The 18,563-nt window shown below is 54.5% G+C and overlaps 1 protein-coding gene across 3 annotated transcripts in view; it reads right to left on the reverse strand.

The window, feature by feature from the left end:
• Positions 1-18,563, reverse strand: part of SPA17 (sperm autoantigenic protein 17) — a 114,858-nt gene that overhangs the window by 48,063 nt on the left and 48,232 nt on the right. For all 3 annotated transcript variants that reach the window (XM_069741631.1, XM_069741630.1, XM_069741629.1), the window contains exons 4-5: positions 15,026-15,169; positions 5,053-5,177 (exon numbers count right to left, since the gene is read on the reverse strand). In XM_069741631.1, coding sequence (XP_069597732.1) covers positions 5,053-5,177; positions 15,026-15,169 — 269 coding nt within the window. The remainder of the gene's footprint in view (positions 1-5,052; positions 5,178-15,025; positions 15,170-18,563) is intronic.

The following is an 18,563-nucleotide window of genomic DNA, read 5'->3' on the forward strand; positions in this document are numbered from 1 at the left end:
CCCTACCCGTATATGACAATGGTATGGTCTAATGTACAGTACATCACTAGGTGATTTACGTCACCCCTACCTGTAGGTAACAATGGTATAGTCTATTGTATATCACTAGGCGATTTACGTCATCCCTACCCACAGGTGACAATGGTATAGTCTAATGTATATCACTAGGCGATTTACGTCACCCCTACCCGTAGGTGACAATGGTATAGTCTAATGCATATCAGTAGGCGATTTACGTCACCCCTACCCGTATATGACAATGGTATGGTCTAATGTACAGTACATCACTAGGCGATTTATGTCACCCCTACCCGTAGGTGACAATGGTATAGTCTAATGTATATCACTAGGTGATTTACGTCACCCCTACCCACAGGTGACAATGGTATAGTCTAATGTATATCACTAGCCGATTTACGTCACCCCTACCCACAGATGACAATGGTATAGTCTAATGTATATCACTAGGCGATTTACGTCACCCCTACCTATAGGTGACAATGGTATGGTCTAATGCATATCACTAGGCGATTTACGTCACCCCTACCCGCAAGTGACAATGGTTTGTTCTAATGTATATCACTAGGCGATTTACGTCCCCCCTACCCGCAGGTGACAATGGTATAGTCTAATGCATATCATTAGGCGATTTACGTCACCCCTACCCGTATATGACAATGGTATGGTCTAATGTATATCACTAGGTGATTTACGTCACCCCTACCCGCAGGTGACAATGATATGGTCCCATGAGATGTTGCTAGGTGGGACACATCACCTTCCCCACTGTGACAATGGTATGATCCCGTCCGCTCATGTCTGCCATATATGACAATGGTACAGTCAATAACTTTTGGTGGTTTTCTGGGATGAGCTAAAAATTGTGCTGTCATTGCTTAGACCAGTGACTGCCTGCAGCGGTCACATGGGAGGACGGCACGTGATTGCTGCAGGAATGGAAACAAAGACCAATGTGGAGCACAGAATGAGCGACAGGGCGATCATCAGCTAAGTGACAACTGATTGGCTGTTATCTGTTGCTTTTGGTTACATTTTTTTCAATCCCTGAAAACAAGTTGAGTGACATTTGAAACACCCCTCTGTGACGATGGTTCAGTCCAGCAGGTAATGGTCACGCCTGGTGGCGGTGCAGAGCGGGGGGGCTGCTCTCTACAAGATGGCCGCTGCCGGCCGGCCTCGCTGCTATGGAACGGGCAATGGCCAGACTAACACTAGATTTTACAACCCCCCCATTCCTGGTGGCAGTGGTACAGTCTTATTGGATACTGTTTCTGCTGTTGCTAGGTAACATGAAGACTGTATAAATCATTTCTAGAACATTGTGCAAATGTAGCGCTCTGTAAGAGGCCATGGGAAGAACGCGGTCTCCAAAATCACATTACTATCCAAAGTCTGGGGCTAAATCTGAAAATGGCCCCGACTATTATACTGGTCTCTACACATGGGCTGCCAGGAGGGGGAAAAAGAGTTACACCCCTATACAAATGGTACAGATGCCTTTGTTTTTCCCCCTTCCACTTCAGATGACAGTGGTACATTCCAGAATTGTGCTCTGTTCTGCGGTAGCTCCCCCTGGTGGTGAGCGCTCTAATCTGAGAACAGCTGGAATCGCAGCGCCCCCTCCCTCTATTGTCCACAATTTACATTTGTTTCTGCGCCCCTAATGATCCCCAAGAAGAATGAGGACAGATCGTCAGCTGATGGGCAAATGTCCCAAAAATCTGACCTGCAGATACAGGGTGACCAAAAAGTAGGTCCACGAAATGTGTCATAACCGATTATTGTTCTTTCCAACTGTCGGAGTTATATTTATCGCCTGAAACGTAACTGCCCTTACTATTCAGCCTGAGAAGACCCCCATTCTGTCAAGTACTGAAGGTGGCAGAGTGCCCCCAAATCAATAGTGCCAGTAGGGTGCCCCCAATATTAATAGTGCCAGTAGAGCGCCCACAATATTAATAGTGCCAGTAGATCGCCCCCAATAATAGTGCTAGTAGATCGCCCCCAATATTAATAGTGCCAGTAGAGCGCCCCCAATAATAGTGCCAGTAGATCGCCCCCAATATTAATAGTGCCAGTAGAGCGCCCACAATAATAGTAGTGCCAGTAGATTGCCCCCAATATTAATAGTGCCAGTAGGGTGCCCCCAATATTAATAGTGCCAGTAGATTGCCCCCAATATTAATAGTGCCAGTAGATTGCCCCCAATATTAATAGTGCCAGTAGATTGCCCCCAATATTAATAGTGCCAGTAGGGTGCCCCCAATATTAATAGTGCCAGTAGAGTGACCCCAATATTAATAGTGCCAGTAGGGTGCCATCAATATTAATAGGGCCAGTAGGGTACCCCCAATATTAATAGTGCCAGTAGGGTACCCCCAATATTAATAGTGCCAGTAAAGCGCCCCCAATATTAATAGTGCCACTAAAGCGCTCCCAATGTTAATAGTGCCAGTAGGGTGCCCTCAATATTAATAGTGCCAGTAGAGCGCCCACAATATTAATAGTGTCAGTAGATCGCCCCCAATAATAGTGCCAGTAGATCGCCCCCAATATTAATAGTGCCAGTAGAGCGCCCCCAATAATAGTGCCAGTAGATCGCCCCCAATATTAATAGTGCCAGTAGAGCGCCCACAATAATAGTAGTGCCAGTAGATTGCCCCCAATATTAATAGTGCCAGTAGGGTGCCCCCAATATTAATAGTGCCAGTAGAGTGACCCCAATATTAATAGTGCCAGTAGGGTGCCATCAATATTAATAGGGCCAGTAGGGTACCCCCAATATTAATAGTGCCAGTAGGGTACCCCCAATATTAATAGTGCCAGTAAAGCGCCCCCACTATTAATAGTGCCAGTAAAGCGCTCCCAATGTTAATAGTGCCAGTAAAGCGCCCTCAATATTAATAGTGCCAGTAGGGCGCCCCCAATATTAATAGTGCCAGTAGGGTGCCCTCAATATTAATAGTGCCAGTAGGGTACCCTCATTATTAATAGTGACAGTAGAGTGCCCCCAAATCAATAGTGCCAGTAGAGCGCCCTCAATATTAATAGTGCCAGTAGAGCGCCCCCAAATCAATAGTGCCAGTAGGGTGCCCTCAATATTAATAGTGCCAGTAGGGTGCCCTCAATATTAATAGTGCCAGTAGGGTACCCTCATTATTAATAGTGACAGTAGAGTGCCCCCAAATCAATAGTGCCAGTAGAGCGCCCTCAATATTAATAGTGCCAGTAGAGCGCCCCCAAATCAATAGTGCCAGTAGGGTGCCCCCAATATTAATAGTGCCAGTAGGGTGCCCTCAATATTAATAGTGCCAGTAGGGTACCCTCATTATTAATAGTGACAGTAGAGTGCCCCCAAATCAATAGTGCCAGTAGAGCGCCCTCAATATTAATAGTGCCAGTAGAGCGCCCCCAAATCAATAGTGCCAGTAGGGTGCCCTCAATATTAGTAGTGCCAGTAGGGTGCCTTCAATATTAATAGTGCCAGTAGGGCACCCCCAATATTAATAGTGCCAGTAGGGTGCCCACAATATTAATAGTGCCAGTAGGGTGCCCACAATATTAGTAGTGCCAGTAGGGTGCCTTCAATATTAATAGTGCCAGTAGGGCGCCCCCAATATTAATAGTGCCAGTAGAGCACCCACATTATTAATAGTGCCAGTAGAGCGCCCACAATATTAATAGTGCCACTAGAGCCCCCAAAAATCTGACCTGCAGATACAGGGTGACCAAAAAGTAGGTCCACGAAATGTGTCATAAACGATTGTTGTTCTTTCCAACTGTCGGAGTTATATTTAACTCCTGAAACGTAACTGCCCTTACTATTCAGCCTGAGAAGATCCCACTCTGTCAAGTACTGAAGGTGGCAGAGTGCCCCCAAATCAATAGTGCCAGTAGGGTGCCTTCAATATTAATAGTGCCAGTAGGGTGCCCACAATATTAATAGTGCCAGTAGAGTGACCCCAATATTAATAGTGCCAGTAGGGTGCCCTCAATATTAATAGTGCCAGTAGGGTGCCTTCAATATTAATAGTGCCAGTAGGGTGCCCACAATATTAATAGTGCCAGTAGAGCGCCTTCAATATTAATAGTGCCAGTAGGGTGCCTTCAATATTAATAGTGCCAGTAGGGTGCCTTCAATATTAATAGTGCCAGTAGGGCGCCCCCAATATTAATAGTGCCAGTAGGGTGCCCTCAATATTAATAGTGCCAGTAGGGTGCCTTCAATATTAATAGTGCCAGTAGGGTGCCCACAATATTAATAGTGCCAGTAGAGCACCCACAATATTAATAGTGCCAGTAGAGCGCCCACAATAATAGTGCCAGTAGAGCGCCCACAATATTAATAGTGCCAGTAGAGTGCCCCCAATATTAATAGTGCCAGTAGAGCGCCCACAATATTAATAGTGCCAGTAGAGCGCCCACAATATTAATAGTGCCACTAGAGCCCCCAAAAATCTGACCTGCAGATACAGGGTGACCAAAAAGTAGGTCCACGAAATGTGTCATAAACGATTCTTGTTCTTTCCAACTGTCGGAGTTATATTTAACTCCTGAAACGTAACTGCCCTTACTATTCAGCCTGAGAAGACCCCACTCTGTCAAGTACTGAAGGTGGCAGAGTGCCCCCAAATCAATAGTGCCAGTAGGGTGCCCTCAATATTAATAGTGCCAGTAGAGTGCCCACAATATTAATAGTGCCAGTAGAGCCCCCAATATTAATAGTGCCAGTAGAGTGCCCTCTATAATAAGAGTGCCAGTAGATCGCCCCCAATAATAAAAGTGCCAGTAGGATGCCCCCAGTATTAATAGTGCCAGTAGAGTGCCCCCAATATTAAGAGTGCCAGTAGGGTGCCCCCAATATTAAGAGTGTCAGTAGAGTGCCCACAATATTAATAGTGCCAGTAGGGTGCCCCCACTATTAATAGTGCCAGTAGAGCGCCCACAATATTAAGAGTGCCTTCAACATAATGGTTGCAGGCAGTGTCTATGGCAGTAATACGGGCACATGGTGGCAGTACGATTCCTCACTTTTTTCCAGGCTCTTCCTTCAGTTTCCGCACTCCGTCTCTGACCTGATGGCCTCGGTAAGCAGCTTGTATGATGGTGGCGGACTGATCCCGGAGCAGATTGTCGGCGTCTCTCTCATCGTCCCACTGAAAAGTCATCATCAGATGATTAATTAACTAATTAGTGCAAAACATCAGAACATCACATGAGCGACAGTAAATGAGAGGTACAACTATGGCTACATATGAGGGGTCTGCTGCGTGTGTGCACTGTCCACTCCGAGCACCTGAACCCCACCGACATACAGCAGGATGGCAGTACACCTGTGGGAAGCGTTCTACTGCACCTATTGTTCTAGAAACCGGCAGCGACCACACATTACATAAAAGTCCTCAGAAATTCTCCATCAGAATCGGCCGACTGTTTAATGTGCCCAAGATAAGCCAATGCCAGTGGAGCCCAGAGGGGCCCGGAGAAGGAGGGCAGAGGAGCCAAGAGAAGGAGGACAGAGGAGCCCGGAGAAGGAGGACAGCGGGGACCAAAGAAGGTGGATACAGGAGCCTGGAGAAGGAGGACAGATGTGCCTAGAGAAGGAGGGCAGAGGAGCCCAGAAAAGGAGGGCACAGGAACCCGGAGAAGGAGGACAGAGGGGCCCGGAGAAGGAGGACAGCGGAGACCAAAGAAGGTGGATACAGGAGCCTGGAGAAGGAGGACAGATGTGCCTAGAGAAGGAGGACAGAGGAGCCCAGAAAAGGAGGGCACAGGAACCCGGAGAAGGAGGACAGAGGGGCCCGGAGAAGGATTACAGCGGAGACCAAAGAAGGTGGATACAGGAGCCCAGAGAAGGAGGACAGAGGTGCCTAGAGAAGGAGGGCAGAGGAGCCCAGAAAAGGAGGACAGAGGGGCCTAGAGAAGGAGGACAGTGGAGCGCGGAAAAGGAGGACACAGAAGTCCGGAGGAGGACAGAGGGGCCCGAAGAAGGAGGACAGAGGAGCCCAGAGAAGTAGGACAACAGGGCCAGGAGAAGGAGGACAACAGAGCCAGGAGAAGGAGGACAACAGAGCCAGGAGAATGAGGACAACGGAGCTCGGAGAAAGAGGACAGAGGGGCCTGGAGAATGAGGACAACGGAGTTCGGAGAAGGAGGACACAGGAGCCCGGAGAAGGGGGACAGAAGGTCCTGGAGGAGGACAAAGAAGCCTGGAGGAGGACAGAGGGGCCTGGAAAAGAAAAACAGAGGGGCCTGGAGAAGGAGGACAGAGGGGCCCGGAGAAGGAGGACAGAGGGTCTCAGAGAATGATGACAAAGGAGCTCGGAGAAGGAAGACAGAGGAGCCCGGAGAAGGAAGACAGAGGGGCCCGGAGAAGGAAGACAGAGGGGCCCGGAGAATGAGGACAAAGGAGCCCGGAGGAGGACAGTGGAGCCTGGAGAAGGACAGAGGAGCTTGAAGGCAGAGATGGGGGGACAGAGGAGTCCACAGACAGAGATGGGTGGGACAAAGGAGCCCACAGAGAGATGGGGGGACAGAGAAGCCCACAGACACAGATGGGGGGACCGAGGAGCTCGCAGGCACAGATGGGCGGACAGAGGAGCCCACAGACGGAGATAGGGGGACAGAGGAGCCCACAGACAGATAGGGGGACAGAGGAGCCCACAGACAGAGATGGGGGGGGACAGAGGAGCCCACAGACAGAGATAGGGGGACAGAGGAGCCCACAGGCCCAGATGGGCGGATAGAGGAGCCCTCAGACAGATAGGGGGACAGAGGAGCCCACAGACAGAGATGGGTGGACAGCGGAGCCCACAGACAGAGATGGGGGGGACAGAGGAGCCCACAGACAGAGATAAGGGGACAGAGGAGCCCACAGGCCCAGATGGGCGGATAGAGGAGCCCACAGACAGATAGGGGGACAGAGGAGCCCACAGACAGAGATGGGCGGACAGCGGAGCCCACAGACAGAGATGGGGGGGACAGAGGAGCCCACAAGCACAGATGGGCAGATAGAGGAGCCCACAGACAGAGATGGGCGGACAGAGGAGCCCACAGGCACAGATGGGCGGATAGAGGAGCCCACAGACAGAGATGGGGGGAGACAGAGGAGACCACAGGCACAGATGGGCGGATAGAGGAGCCCACAGACAGAGATAAGGGGACAGAGGAGCTCACAGACAGAGATCGGCGGACAGAGGAGCCCACAAGCACAGATGGGCGGACAGAGGAGCCCACAGACAGAGATGGGGGGGACAGAGGAGCCCACAGGCACAGATGGGCGGATAGAGGAGCCCACAGACAGAGATGGCGGGGACAGAGGAGCCCACAGGCACAGATGGGCGGATAGAGGAGCCCACAGGCACAGATGGACGGATAGAGGAGCCCACAGACAGATAGGGGGACAGAGGAGCCCGCAGACAGAGATGGGCGGACAGCGGAGCCCACAGACAGAGATGGGGGGGGACAGAGGAGCCCACAGGCACAGATGGGGGGATAGAGGAGCCCACAGACAGATAGGGGGACAGAGAAGCCCACAGGCACAGATGGGCAGATAGAGGAGCCCACAGACAGAGATGGGGGGATAGAGGAGCCCACAGACAGATATGGGGGGAGACAGAGGAGCCCACAAGCACAGATGGGCGGATAGAGGAGCCCACAGACAGAGATGGCGGGGACAGAGGAGCTCGCAGGCACAGATGGGGGGACAGAGGAGCTCGCAGGCACAGATGGGGGGATAGAGGAGCCCACAGACAGAGATGGGGGGGACAGAGGAGCCCACAGGCACAGATGGGCGGATAGAGGAGCCCACAGACAGAGATGGGGGGAGACAGAGGAGCCCACAGGCACAGATGGGCGGATAGAGGAGCCCGCAGACAGAGATGGCGGGGACAGAGGAGCTCGCAGGCACAGATGGGGGGGACAGAGGAGCTCGCAGGCACAGATGGGCGGATAGAGGAGCTCGCAGGCACAGATGGGGGGATAGAGGAGCCCACAGACAGAGATGGGGGGAGACAGAGGAGCCCACAGGCACAGATGGGCAGATAGAGGAGCCCACAGACAGAGATGGCGGGGACAGAGGAGCTCGCAGGCACAGATGGGGGGACAGAGGAGCTCGCAGGCACAGATGGGGGGACAGAGGAGCTCACAGACAGAGATGGGGGGACAGCGGAGCCCACAGGCACAGATGGGCGGATAGAGGAGCCCACAGACAGATAGGGGGACAGAGGAGCCCACAGACAGAGATGGGGGGGACAGAGGAGCTCGCAGGCACAGATGGGGGGACAGAGGAGCCCGCAGACAGAGATGGTGGGGACAGAGGAGCCCGCAGGCACAGATGGGCGGATAGAGGAGCCCACAGACAGATAGGGGGACAGAGGAGCCCACAGACAGAGATGGGGGGGACAGAGGAGCTCGCAGGCACAGATGGGGGGACAGAGGAGCCCGTAGACAGAGATGGGGGGACAGAGGAGCCCACAGACACAGATGGGCGGATAGAGGAGCCCACAGACAGAGATGGGGGGATAGAGGAGCCCACAGACAGAGATGGGGGGACAGAGGAGCCCACAGGCACAGATGGGCAGATAAAGGAGCCCACAGACAGAGATGGGGGGACAGAGGAGCCCACAGACACAGATGGGGGGACAGAGGAGCCCACAGACACAGATGGGGGGGACAGAGGAGCCCACAGACAGAGATGGGGGGGACAGAGGAGCTCGCAGACACAGATGGGCGGACAGCGGAGCCCACAGACACAGATGGGGGGGACAGAGGAGCTTGCAGGCACAGATGGGCGGATAGAGGAGCCCACAGACAGAGATGGGGGGGACAGAGGAGCCCACAGACATAGATGGGGGGGACAGAGGAGCCCACAGACAGATAGGGGGACAGAGGAGCCCACAGACACAGATGGGGGGGACAGAGGAGCCCACAGACAGAGATGGGGGGGACAGAGGAGCCCACAGACAGAGATGGGGGGGACAGAGGAGCCCACAGACACAGATGGGGGGGACAGAGGAGCCCACAAGCACAGATGGGGGGACAGAGGAGCTCGCAGGCACAGATGGAGGGACAGAGGAGCCCACAGACAGATAGGGGGACAGAGGAGCCCACAGACAGAGATGGGGGGGACAGAGGAGCTCGCAGACACAGATGGGGGGGACAGAGGAGCCCACAGACACAGATGGGGGGGACAGAGGAGCCCACAGACACAGATGGGGGGGACAGAGGAGCCCACAGACACAGATGGGGGGGACAGAGGAGCCCACAGACACAGATGGGGGGGACAGAGGAGCTCGCAGGCACAGATGGGGGGACAGAGGAGCCCACAGGCACAGATGGGGGGACAGAGGAGCCCACAGACAGAGATGGGGGGACAGAGGAGCCCACAGGCACAGATGGGCAGATAAAGGAGCCCACAGACAGAGATGGGGGGACAGAGGAGCCCACAGACACAGATGGGGGGACAGAGGAGCCCACAGACACAGATGGGGGGGACAGAGGAGCCCACAGACAGAGATGGGGGGGACAGAGGAGCTCGCAGACACAGATGGGGGGATAGAGGAGCCCACAGACAGAGATGGGGGGGACAGAGGAGCTCGCAGGCACAGATGGGGGGACAGAGGAGCTTGCAGGCAGAGATGGGCGGATAGAGGAGCCCACAGACAGAGATGGGGGGACAGAGGAGCCCACAGACAGAGATGGGGGGGACAGAGGAGCCCACAGACAGATAGGGGGACAGAGGAGCCCACAGACACAGATGGGGGGGACAGAGGAGCCCACAGACAGAGATGGGGGGGACAGAGGAGCCCACAGACAGAGATGGGGGGGACAGAGGAGCCCACAGACAGAGATGGGCGGACAGCGGAGCCCACAGACACAGATGGGGGGACAGAGGAGCTTGCAGGCACAGATGGGCGGATAGAGGAGCCCACAGACAGAGATGGGGGGGACAGAGGAGCCCACAGACAGAGATGGGGGGGACAGAGGAGCCCACAGACAGATAGGGGGACAGAGGAGCCCACAGACACAGATGGGGGGGACAGAGGAGCCCACAGACAGAGATGGGGGGGACAGAGGAGCCCACAGACAGAGATGGGGGGGACAGAGGAGCCCACAGACACAGATGGGGGGGACAGAGGAGCCCACAAGCACAGATGGGGGGACAGAGGAGCTCGCAGGCACAGATGGAGGGACAGAGGAGCCCACAGACAGATAGGGGGACAGAGGAGCCCACAGACAGAGATGGGGGGGACAGAGGAGCTCGCAGACACAGATGGGGGGGACAGAGGAGCCCACAGACACAGATGGGGGGGACAGAGGAGCCCACAGACACAGATGGGGGGGACAGAGGAGCCCACAGACACAGATGGGGGGGACAGAGGAGCTCGCAGGCACAGATAGGGGGACAGAGGAGCCCACAGGCACAGATGGGGGGACAGAGGAGCCCACAGACACAGATGGGGGGGACAGAGGAGCCCACAGACACAGATGGGGGGGACAGAGGAGCCCACAGACACAGATGGGGGGGACAGAGGAGCTCGCAGGCACAGATGGGGGGACAGAGGAGCCCACAGGCACAGATGGGGGGACAGAGGAGCCCGCAGACAGAGATGGGCGGATAGAGGAGCCCACAGACAGATAGGGGGACAGAGGAGCCCACAGACACAGATGGGGGGGACAGAGGAGCCCACAGACACAGATGGGGGGGACAGAGGAGCTCGCAGGCACAGATGGGGGGGCAGAGGAGCGTATGAGGAGGCAGGATAGAGGAGTCTGGCAGGCTCTTCCACCCCAGTAAGGCTTAGCCAAGCTAAAAGGTCATGAAGTGATGTCTGTGGGGAAATCAGGAGAGATATCGGTCACATGGTGGACGACTCTTAGGGGCACCTTAACTGAGCAGTTTCCTTATATGATTTGCAATGTGAGATGATCTCGTTACCCTACGTCCTGAATGGCCGCTAATTAGATGCTAAGGACAATATAATTACAAGCGGTGAGATGGGGACGTCCCGTCTGTTGTGTCCTAGATTAAAAGGGAAGCAGGACAGAAATTCTGGGAGATGACGCTGTGGGATGTGCTCTGCGCCTATTAAAGAGGCAGGCGTGAAAAATAACATGGGCGGAGTCTGGATATTTCTGGGTGGAGCTGCTGTAGCATGGGCGGAGTTACAGGATTCCTCAGTCCCTTAGGGGAGTGGCTTGGCATTCCTCTCCTTCCTGTGCGGACCTGGCTGGAGTTGCCCCCTGTGTGTTCACAGTCATCACTGTACGTATACACAGGAGCTCTTACTGCGGCCGCTGATCTGATGGAGGAGCAGGAGATCAGCGGCCGTCGCATACATCGGGCACCGCCTATTCAGAGCAGGGTCTGGTTTCTTGGGATCTGGCTGAGAACGTAGCGGAAATCTGTAGACTCTCCGTCTCTCCATCCTCGGGTTACTTTAAATAGAACCTTTTTTTCAGGACAAAACCCAAAACCCATCTTTGCTATTGCTATAATTTGTGCACATGACGATCCGGTATCTGCAGCCGTGTAATGCGGTCGGCGCCGTGAATATTTCATGAGCAGATAGAAAGTGCACTTCATTAAACTGCAATGACCTTAGAGAAGGGTCAGCGCGGGCCGACGTGTAAAATCCATTATGAAGAATACATGTTTGTTCCCGTCCGGTGAAGTGGTACCGGGCCCCGGGGGCTCCGCATCTGGACGGCTCACGCACGGACCGGCCCTTCAGCTGAGCAGGAGGAGTTGTCCTCAGTTTATCACTCTCTTTCCCCAGTATAACTCCACTTCTCTGATGTCCCTTTGAGCTCACAGCGCGGCCCTCTCCTCCCCACAGCGCGGCCCTCTCCTCCCCACAGCGCGGCCCTCTCCTCCCCACAGCGCGGCCCTCTCCTCCCCACAGAGCGACCCTCCTCTCCACAGCGCGGCCCTCTCCTCCCCACAGCGCGGCCCTCTCCTCCCCACAGCGCGGCCCTCTCCTCCCCACAGCGCGGCCCTCTCCTCCCCACAGCGCGGCCCTCTCCTCCCCACAGCGCGGCCCTCCTCCCCACAGCGCGGCCCTCTCCTCCCCACAGCGCGGCCCTCTCCTCCCCACAGCGCGGCCCTCTCCTCCCCACAGCGCGGCCCTCCTCCCCACAGCGCGGCCCTCTCCTCCCCACAGCGCGGCCCTCCTCCCCAGGACGGCCCTCTCCTCCCCACAGCGCGGCCCTCTCCTCCCCACAGCGCGGCCCTCTCCTCCCCACAGAGCGACCCTCCTCTCCACAGCGCGGCCCTCCTCCCCACAGCGCGGCCCTCTCCTCCCCACAGCGCGGCCCTCTCCTCCCCACAGCGCGGCCCTCTCCTCCCCACAGCGCGGCCCTCTCCTCCCCACAGCGCGGCCCTCTCCTCCCCACAGCGCGGCCCTCTCCTCCCCACAGCGCGGCCCTCTCCTCCCCACAGCGCGGCCCTCTCCTCCCCACAGCGCGGCCCTCTCCTCCCCACAGCGCGGCCCTCCTTTCCCCACAGCGCGGCCCTCTCCTCCCCACAGCGCGGCCCTCTCCTCCCCACAGGACGGCCCTCCTCCCCACAGCGCGGCCCTCCTTCCCACAGCACGGCCCTCCTCCCCGCACGCGGCCCTCCTCCCCGCACGTGGACCTCCTCCCCACAGAGCTGGCCTCCTCCCCACAGAGCGGACCTCCTCCCCACAGAGCGGACCTCCTCCCCACAGAGCGGACCTCCTCCCCACAGAGCGGACCTCCTCCCCACAGAGCGGACCTCCTCCCCACAGAGCGGACCTCCTCCGCACAGAGCGGACCTCCTCCCCACAGAGCGGACCTCCTCCCCACAGAGCGGACCTCCTCCCCACAGAGCGGACCTCCTCCGCACAGAGCGGACCTCCTCCCCACAGAGCGGACCTCCTCCCCAGAGCACGGCCCTCCTCCCCGCACGCGGCCCTCCTCCCCGCACGCGGACCTCCTCCCCACAGAGCGGACCTCCTCCCCACAGAGCGGACCTCCTCCCCACAGAGCGGACCTCCTCCGCACAGAGCGGACCTCCTCCGCACAGAGCGGACCTCCTCCCCACAGAGCGGACCTCCTCCGCACAGAGCGGACCTCCTCCCCACAGAGCGGACCTCCTCCCCACAGAGCGGACCTCCTCCCCAGAGCACGGCCCTCCTCCCCGCACGCGGACCTCCTCCCCACAGAGCGGACCTCCTCCCCACAGAGCGGACCTCCTCCCCACAGAGCGGACCTCCTCCCCACAGAGCGGACCTCCTCCGCACAGAGCGGACCTCCTCCCCACAGAGCGGACCTCCTCCCCACAGCACGGCCCTCCTCCCCGCATGCGGACCTCCTCCCCACAGAGCGGACCTCCTCCCCACAGAGCGGACCTCCTCCCCACAGAGCGGACCTCCTCTGCACAGAGCGGACCTCCTCCGCACAGAGCGGACCTCCTCCCCACAGAGCGGACCTCCTCCCCAGAGCACGGCCCTCCTCCCCGCACGCGGACCTCCTCCCCACAGAGCGGACCTCCTCCCCACAGAGCGGACCTCCTCCCCACAGAGCGGACCTCCTCCCCACAGAGCGGACCTCCTCCCCACAGCACGGCCCTCCTCCCCACAGAGCGGACCTCCTCTGCACAGAGCGGACCTCCTCCGCACAGAGCGGACCTCCTCCCCACAGAGCGGACCTCCTCCCCACAGAGCGGACCTCCTCCCCACAGAGCGGACCTCCTCTGCACAGAGCGGACCTCCTCCCCACAGAGCGGACCTCCTCCCCAGAGCACGGCCCTCCTCCCCGCACGCGGACCTCCTCCCCACAGAGCGGACCTCCTCCCCACAGAGCGGACCTCCTCCCCACAGAGCGGACCTCCTCCCCACAGAGCGGACCTCCTCCCCACAGAGCGGACCTCCTCCCCACAGCACGGCCCTCCTCCCCACAGAGCGGACCTCCTCTGCACAGAGCGGACCTCCTCCGCACAGAGCGGACCTCCTCCGCACAGAGCGGACCTCCTCCCCACAGAGCGGACCTCCTCCCCACAGAGCGGACCTCCTCCCCACAGAGCGGACCTCCTCTGCACAGAGCGGACCTCCTCCGCACAGAGCGGACCTCCTCCCCACAGAGCGGACCTCCTCTGCACAGAGCGGACCTCCTCCCCACAGAGCGGACCTCCTCCCCACAGAGCGGACCTCCTCCCCACAGAGCAGGCCCCCTCCCCACAGAGCGGACCTCCTCCCCACAGAGCGGCCAACCCTACAGCGCAACCTTCCCTATTGCGCAGCCCTAACTACTGCGCGGCCTCATCTTTTCTCTCTACCTCTATTATTTCTAGGCTTCCACTGCCATCATTCCTGTAGTGAGAGGAGCCATCAGTAAAGAAAACTCCTAAATCTGCTCAGAGAGGACAGCGATAAGCCAATGACCACCAATCTGAGATGTAGCCGCCACCTGTAGACATTACACGTGCTGCGCCGACTCTTTGGAATGCACTACCCAGGTTAATACGATTAATCCCCAATCCCCACAGTTTTAAGCGCGCCCTAAAAACTCATTTGTTCAGACTGGCCTACCGCCTCATGGCATTAACCCAATGATCCCTGTGTTGCCCATTCAAAAAACAAAAAAACATAACCGGGTTCCTGCATCATGTTCTCATACACTTCATGCAGTTAATAGCCCTCTGTGTCTGTACTGCTACATACTTAGGCTGATAACTGGTTCATGCAGCTTTACATGAACACCTGAGCCTTACACTATGGCCGGTCCGAACAACGAAAGTAATTGTTACCATCCACCTCTTGTCTCCCCTTTTCCTCATAGTTTGTAGCTTGCGAGCAGCAGGGCCCTCATTCCTCTTGGTATCTGTTTTGAACTGTATTTCTGTTATGCTGTAATGTCTATTGTCTGTACAAGTCCCCTCTATAATTTGTAAAGCGCTGCGGAATATGTTGGCGCTATATAAATAAAATTATTATTAATTATTATTATTATTATTGGTGTCGTACGTCTCAGCTCTTCCTACCTTGTGCTCCACCTCCGCTGTCTGGGAGGATGATGGGTGAAGTTGTGGCTCTGCAGCATCTTCTGAGCTCTCCAGGACAGGGAAACTTTTCCTTCGGTCACTTAAATCTTCAGTTTGGGCAGAGGGGGCGCTATCCTCAACAAGCTATAAATTAAGATAGCAAGACATCATTACCATAAAGTCACAAAATGTGCATCCAGTGCCACCAGACATCTGTACTAGAGGAGGACACTGCAGAACATTGCTCTGTACTAGAGGAGGACACTGCAGAACATTGCTCTGTACTAGAGGAGGACACTGCAGAACATTGCTCTGTACTAGAGGAGGACACTGCATAACATTGCCCTGTACTAGAGGAGGACACTGCATAACATTGCCCTGTACTAGAGGAGGACACTACAGAACACTGACCTGTACTAGAGGAGGACACTGCATAACATTGACCTGTACTAGAGGAGGACACTGCAGAACATTGCCCTGTACTAGCGGAGGACACTGCAGAACATTGCTCTGCACTAGAGGAGGACACTGCATAACATTGCCCTGTACTAGAGGAGGACACTGCATAACATTGCCCTGTACTAGAGGAGGGCACTGCATAACATTGACCTGTACTAGAGGAGGACACTGCAGAATATTGCTCTGTACTAGAGGAGGACACTGCAGAACATTGCTCTGTACTAGAGGAGGACACTGCATAACATTGCCCTGTACTAGAGGAGGACACTGCATAACATTGACCTGTACTAGAGGAGGACACTGCAGAACATTGCTCTGTACTAGAGGAGGACACTGCATAACATTGCCCTGTACTAGAGGAGGACACTGCAGAAAATTGCTCTGCACTAGCGGAGGACACTGCAGAACATTGCTCTGTACTAGCAGAGGACACTGCAGAACATTGCTCTGTACTAGCAGAGGACACTGCAGAACATTGCTCTGTACTAAAAAGAGGATACTGCAGAACATTGCCCTGTACTAGAAGAGGATACTACAGAACATTGCTCTGTTCTAGCGGAGGACACTGCAGAACATTGACCATTGAACATTGAGGAGGCTGAGCCCGACCACCACTGAGCAAGACACAGAAGTTCAAGGAGTTCAATGCTCCGAGACACAGCTGAGGTGAGGAGGCTGAGCCCAGCCACCACTGAGACACAGAAGTACAAGGTGTTGAGTGCTCGGAGACATGGCCGAGATGAGGAGGCTGTGCCCGACCACCACTGAGCAAGACACAGAAGGTGCTGAGTGCTCAGAGTCACTTCTGAGGTGAGGAGGCTGAGCCCGACCACCCACCACTGAGTAAAACTCTTACGGTCTCTCTTATTCAATCTCATCTGGACTACTGAAACTTTCTACTGGTCAGTCTCCCTCTTACTAAACTCTTTCTCCAATCCCTGTCCTGAATGCGGCAGCCAGGGTCGTATTTCTGTCCAGCTGCTTCATCGAAGCCTCCACCCTGTGCCAGTCATTACACTGGTTACCCATTTGCTACAAAATACAATATAAACTCATCCCTCACCCACAAAGCCCTCCACAGTTCTTCACCACCCTATAACTTCTCCCTCATCTCTATCGCCCTAGATATTCCCTCCATCCTGCATCTGATCTAAGACGAACATCCTCCATAATCCAAACCTCGCACCAAAGTCTCCAAGACTTCTCTCGTGTTGCGCCAGTTCTCTGGAATGCACTACCCCAGACGATCCGACTAATATATAGCCCCTATATTTTTAAGAGTGCTTTAAACACACATCTGCTAGACAAGCCTATAACCTCAGCTCACTAACCTAACTCTCCTTCAATCCCTCCTACATGTTAATCATAATCTGTTCCTATTCATCTGTCTCCTCATTATCCATGCACCCAATAGCACACGGTAACTGCACTCAGACAGATCCTGGCTGATGACCGGATCATACATGTACATATACAGATCCTGACTGATGACCGGATCATACATGTACAGATACAGATCCTGACTGATGACCGGATCATACATGTACAGATACAGATCCTGACTGATGACTGGATCATACATGTACAGATCCTGGCTGATGACCAGATCATACATGTACATATACAGATCCTGACTGATGACCAGATCATACATGTACATATACAGATCCTGACTGATGACCGGATCATACATGTACAGATACAGATCCTGACTGATGACCGGATCATACATGTACAGATACAGATCCTGACTGATGACTGGATCATACATGTACAGATCCTGGCTGATGACCAGATCATACATGTACATATACAGATCCTGACTGATGACCAGATCATACATGTACATATACAGATCCTGACTGATGACCGGATCATACATGTACAGATACAGATCCTGACTGATGACTGGATCATACATGTACAGATCCTGGCTGATGACCAGATCATACATGTACATATACAGATCCTGACTGATGACCGGATCATACATGTACAGATACAGATCCTGACTGATGACCAGATCATACATGTACAGATACAGATCCTGACTGATGACTGGATCATACATGTACAGATACAGATCCTGGCTGATGACCAGATCATACATGTACATATACAGATCCTGACTGATGACCAGATCATACATGTACAGATACAGATCCTGACTGATGACCGGATCATACATGTACAGATACAGATCCTGACTGATGACCGGATCATACATGTACAGATCCTGGCTGATGACCAGATCATACATGTACAGATACAGATCCTGACTGATGACCGGATCATACATGTACAGATACAGATCCTGACTGATGACCGGATCATACATGTACAGATACAGATCCTGACTGATGACCGGATCATACATGTACAGATACAGATCCTGACTGATGACCGGATCATACATGTACAGATACAGATCCTGACTGATGACCGGATCATACATGTACAGATACAGATCCTGACTGATGACCGGATCATACATGTACAGATACAGATCCTGACTGATGACCGGATCATACATGTACAGATACAGATCCTGACTGATGACCGGATCATACATGTACAGATACAGATCCTGACTGATGACCGGATCATACATGTACAGATACAGATCCTGACTGATGACCGGATCATACATGTACAGATACAGATCCTGACTGATGACCGGATCATACATGTACAGATACAGATCCTGACTGATGACCGGATCATACATGTACAGATACAGATCCTGACTGATGACCGGATCATACATGTACAGATACAGATCCTGACTGATGACCGGATCATACATGTACAGATACAGATCCTGACTGATGACCGGATCATACATGTACAGATACAGATCCTGACTGATGACCGGATCATACATGTACATATACAGATCCTGACTGATGACCGGATCATACATGTACAGATACAGATCCTGACTGATGACCGGATCATACATGTACAGATACAGATCCTGACTGATGACCGGATCATACATGTACAGATACAGATCCTGGCTGATGACCAGATCATACATGTACATATACAGATCCTGACTGATGACCAGATCATACAT

Source organism: Ranitomeya imitator, chromosome 10 (genome assembly GCF_032444005.1).
Source record: "Ranitomeya imitator isolate aRanImi1 chromosome 10, aRanImi1.pri, whole genome shotgun sequence".
NCBI classification, from domain to species: Eukaryota; Metazoa; Chordata; class Amphibia; order Anura; family Dendrobatidae; genus Ranitomeya; species Ranitomeya imitator.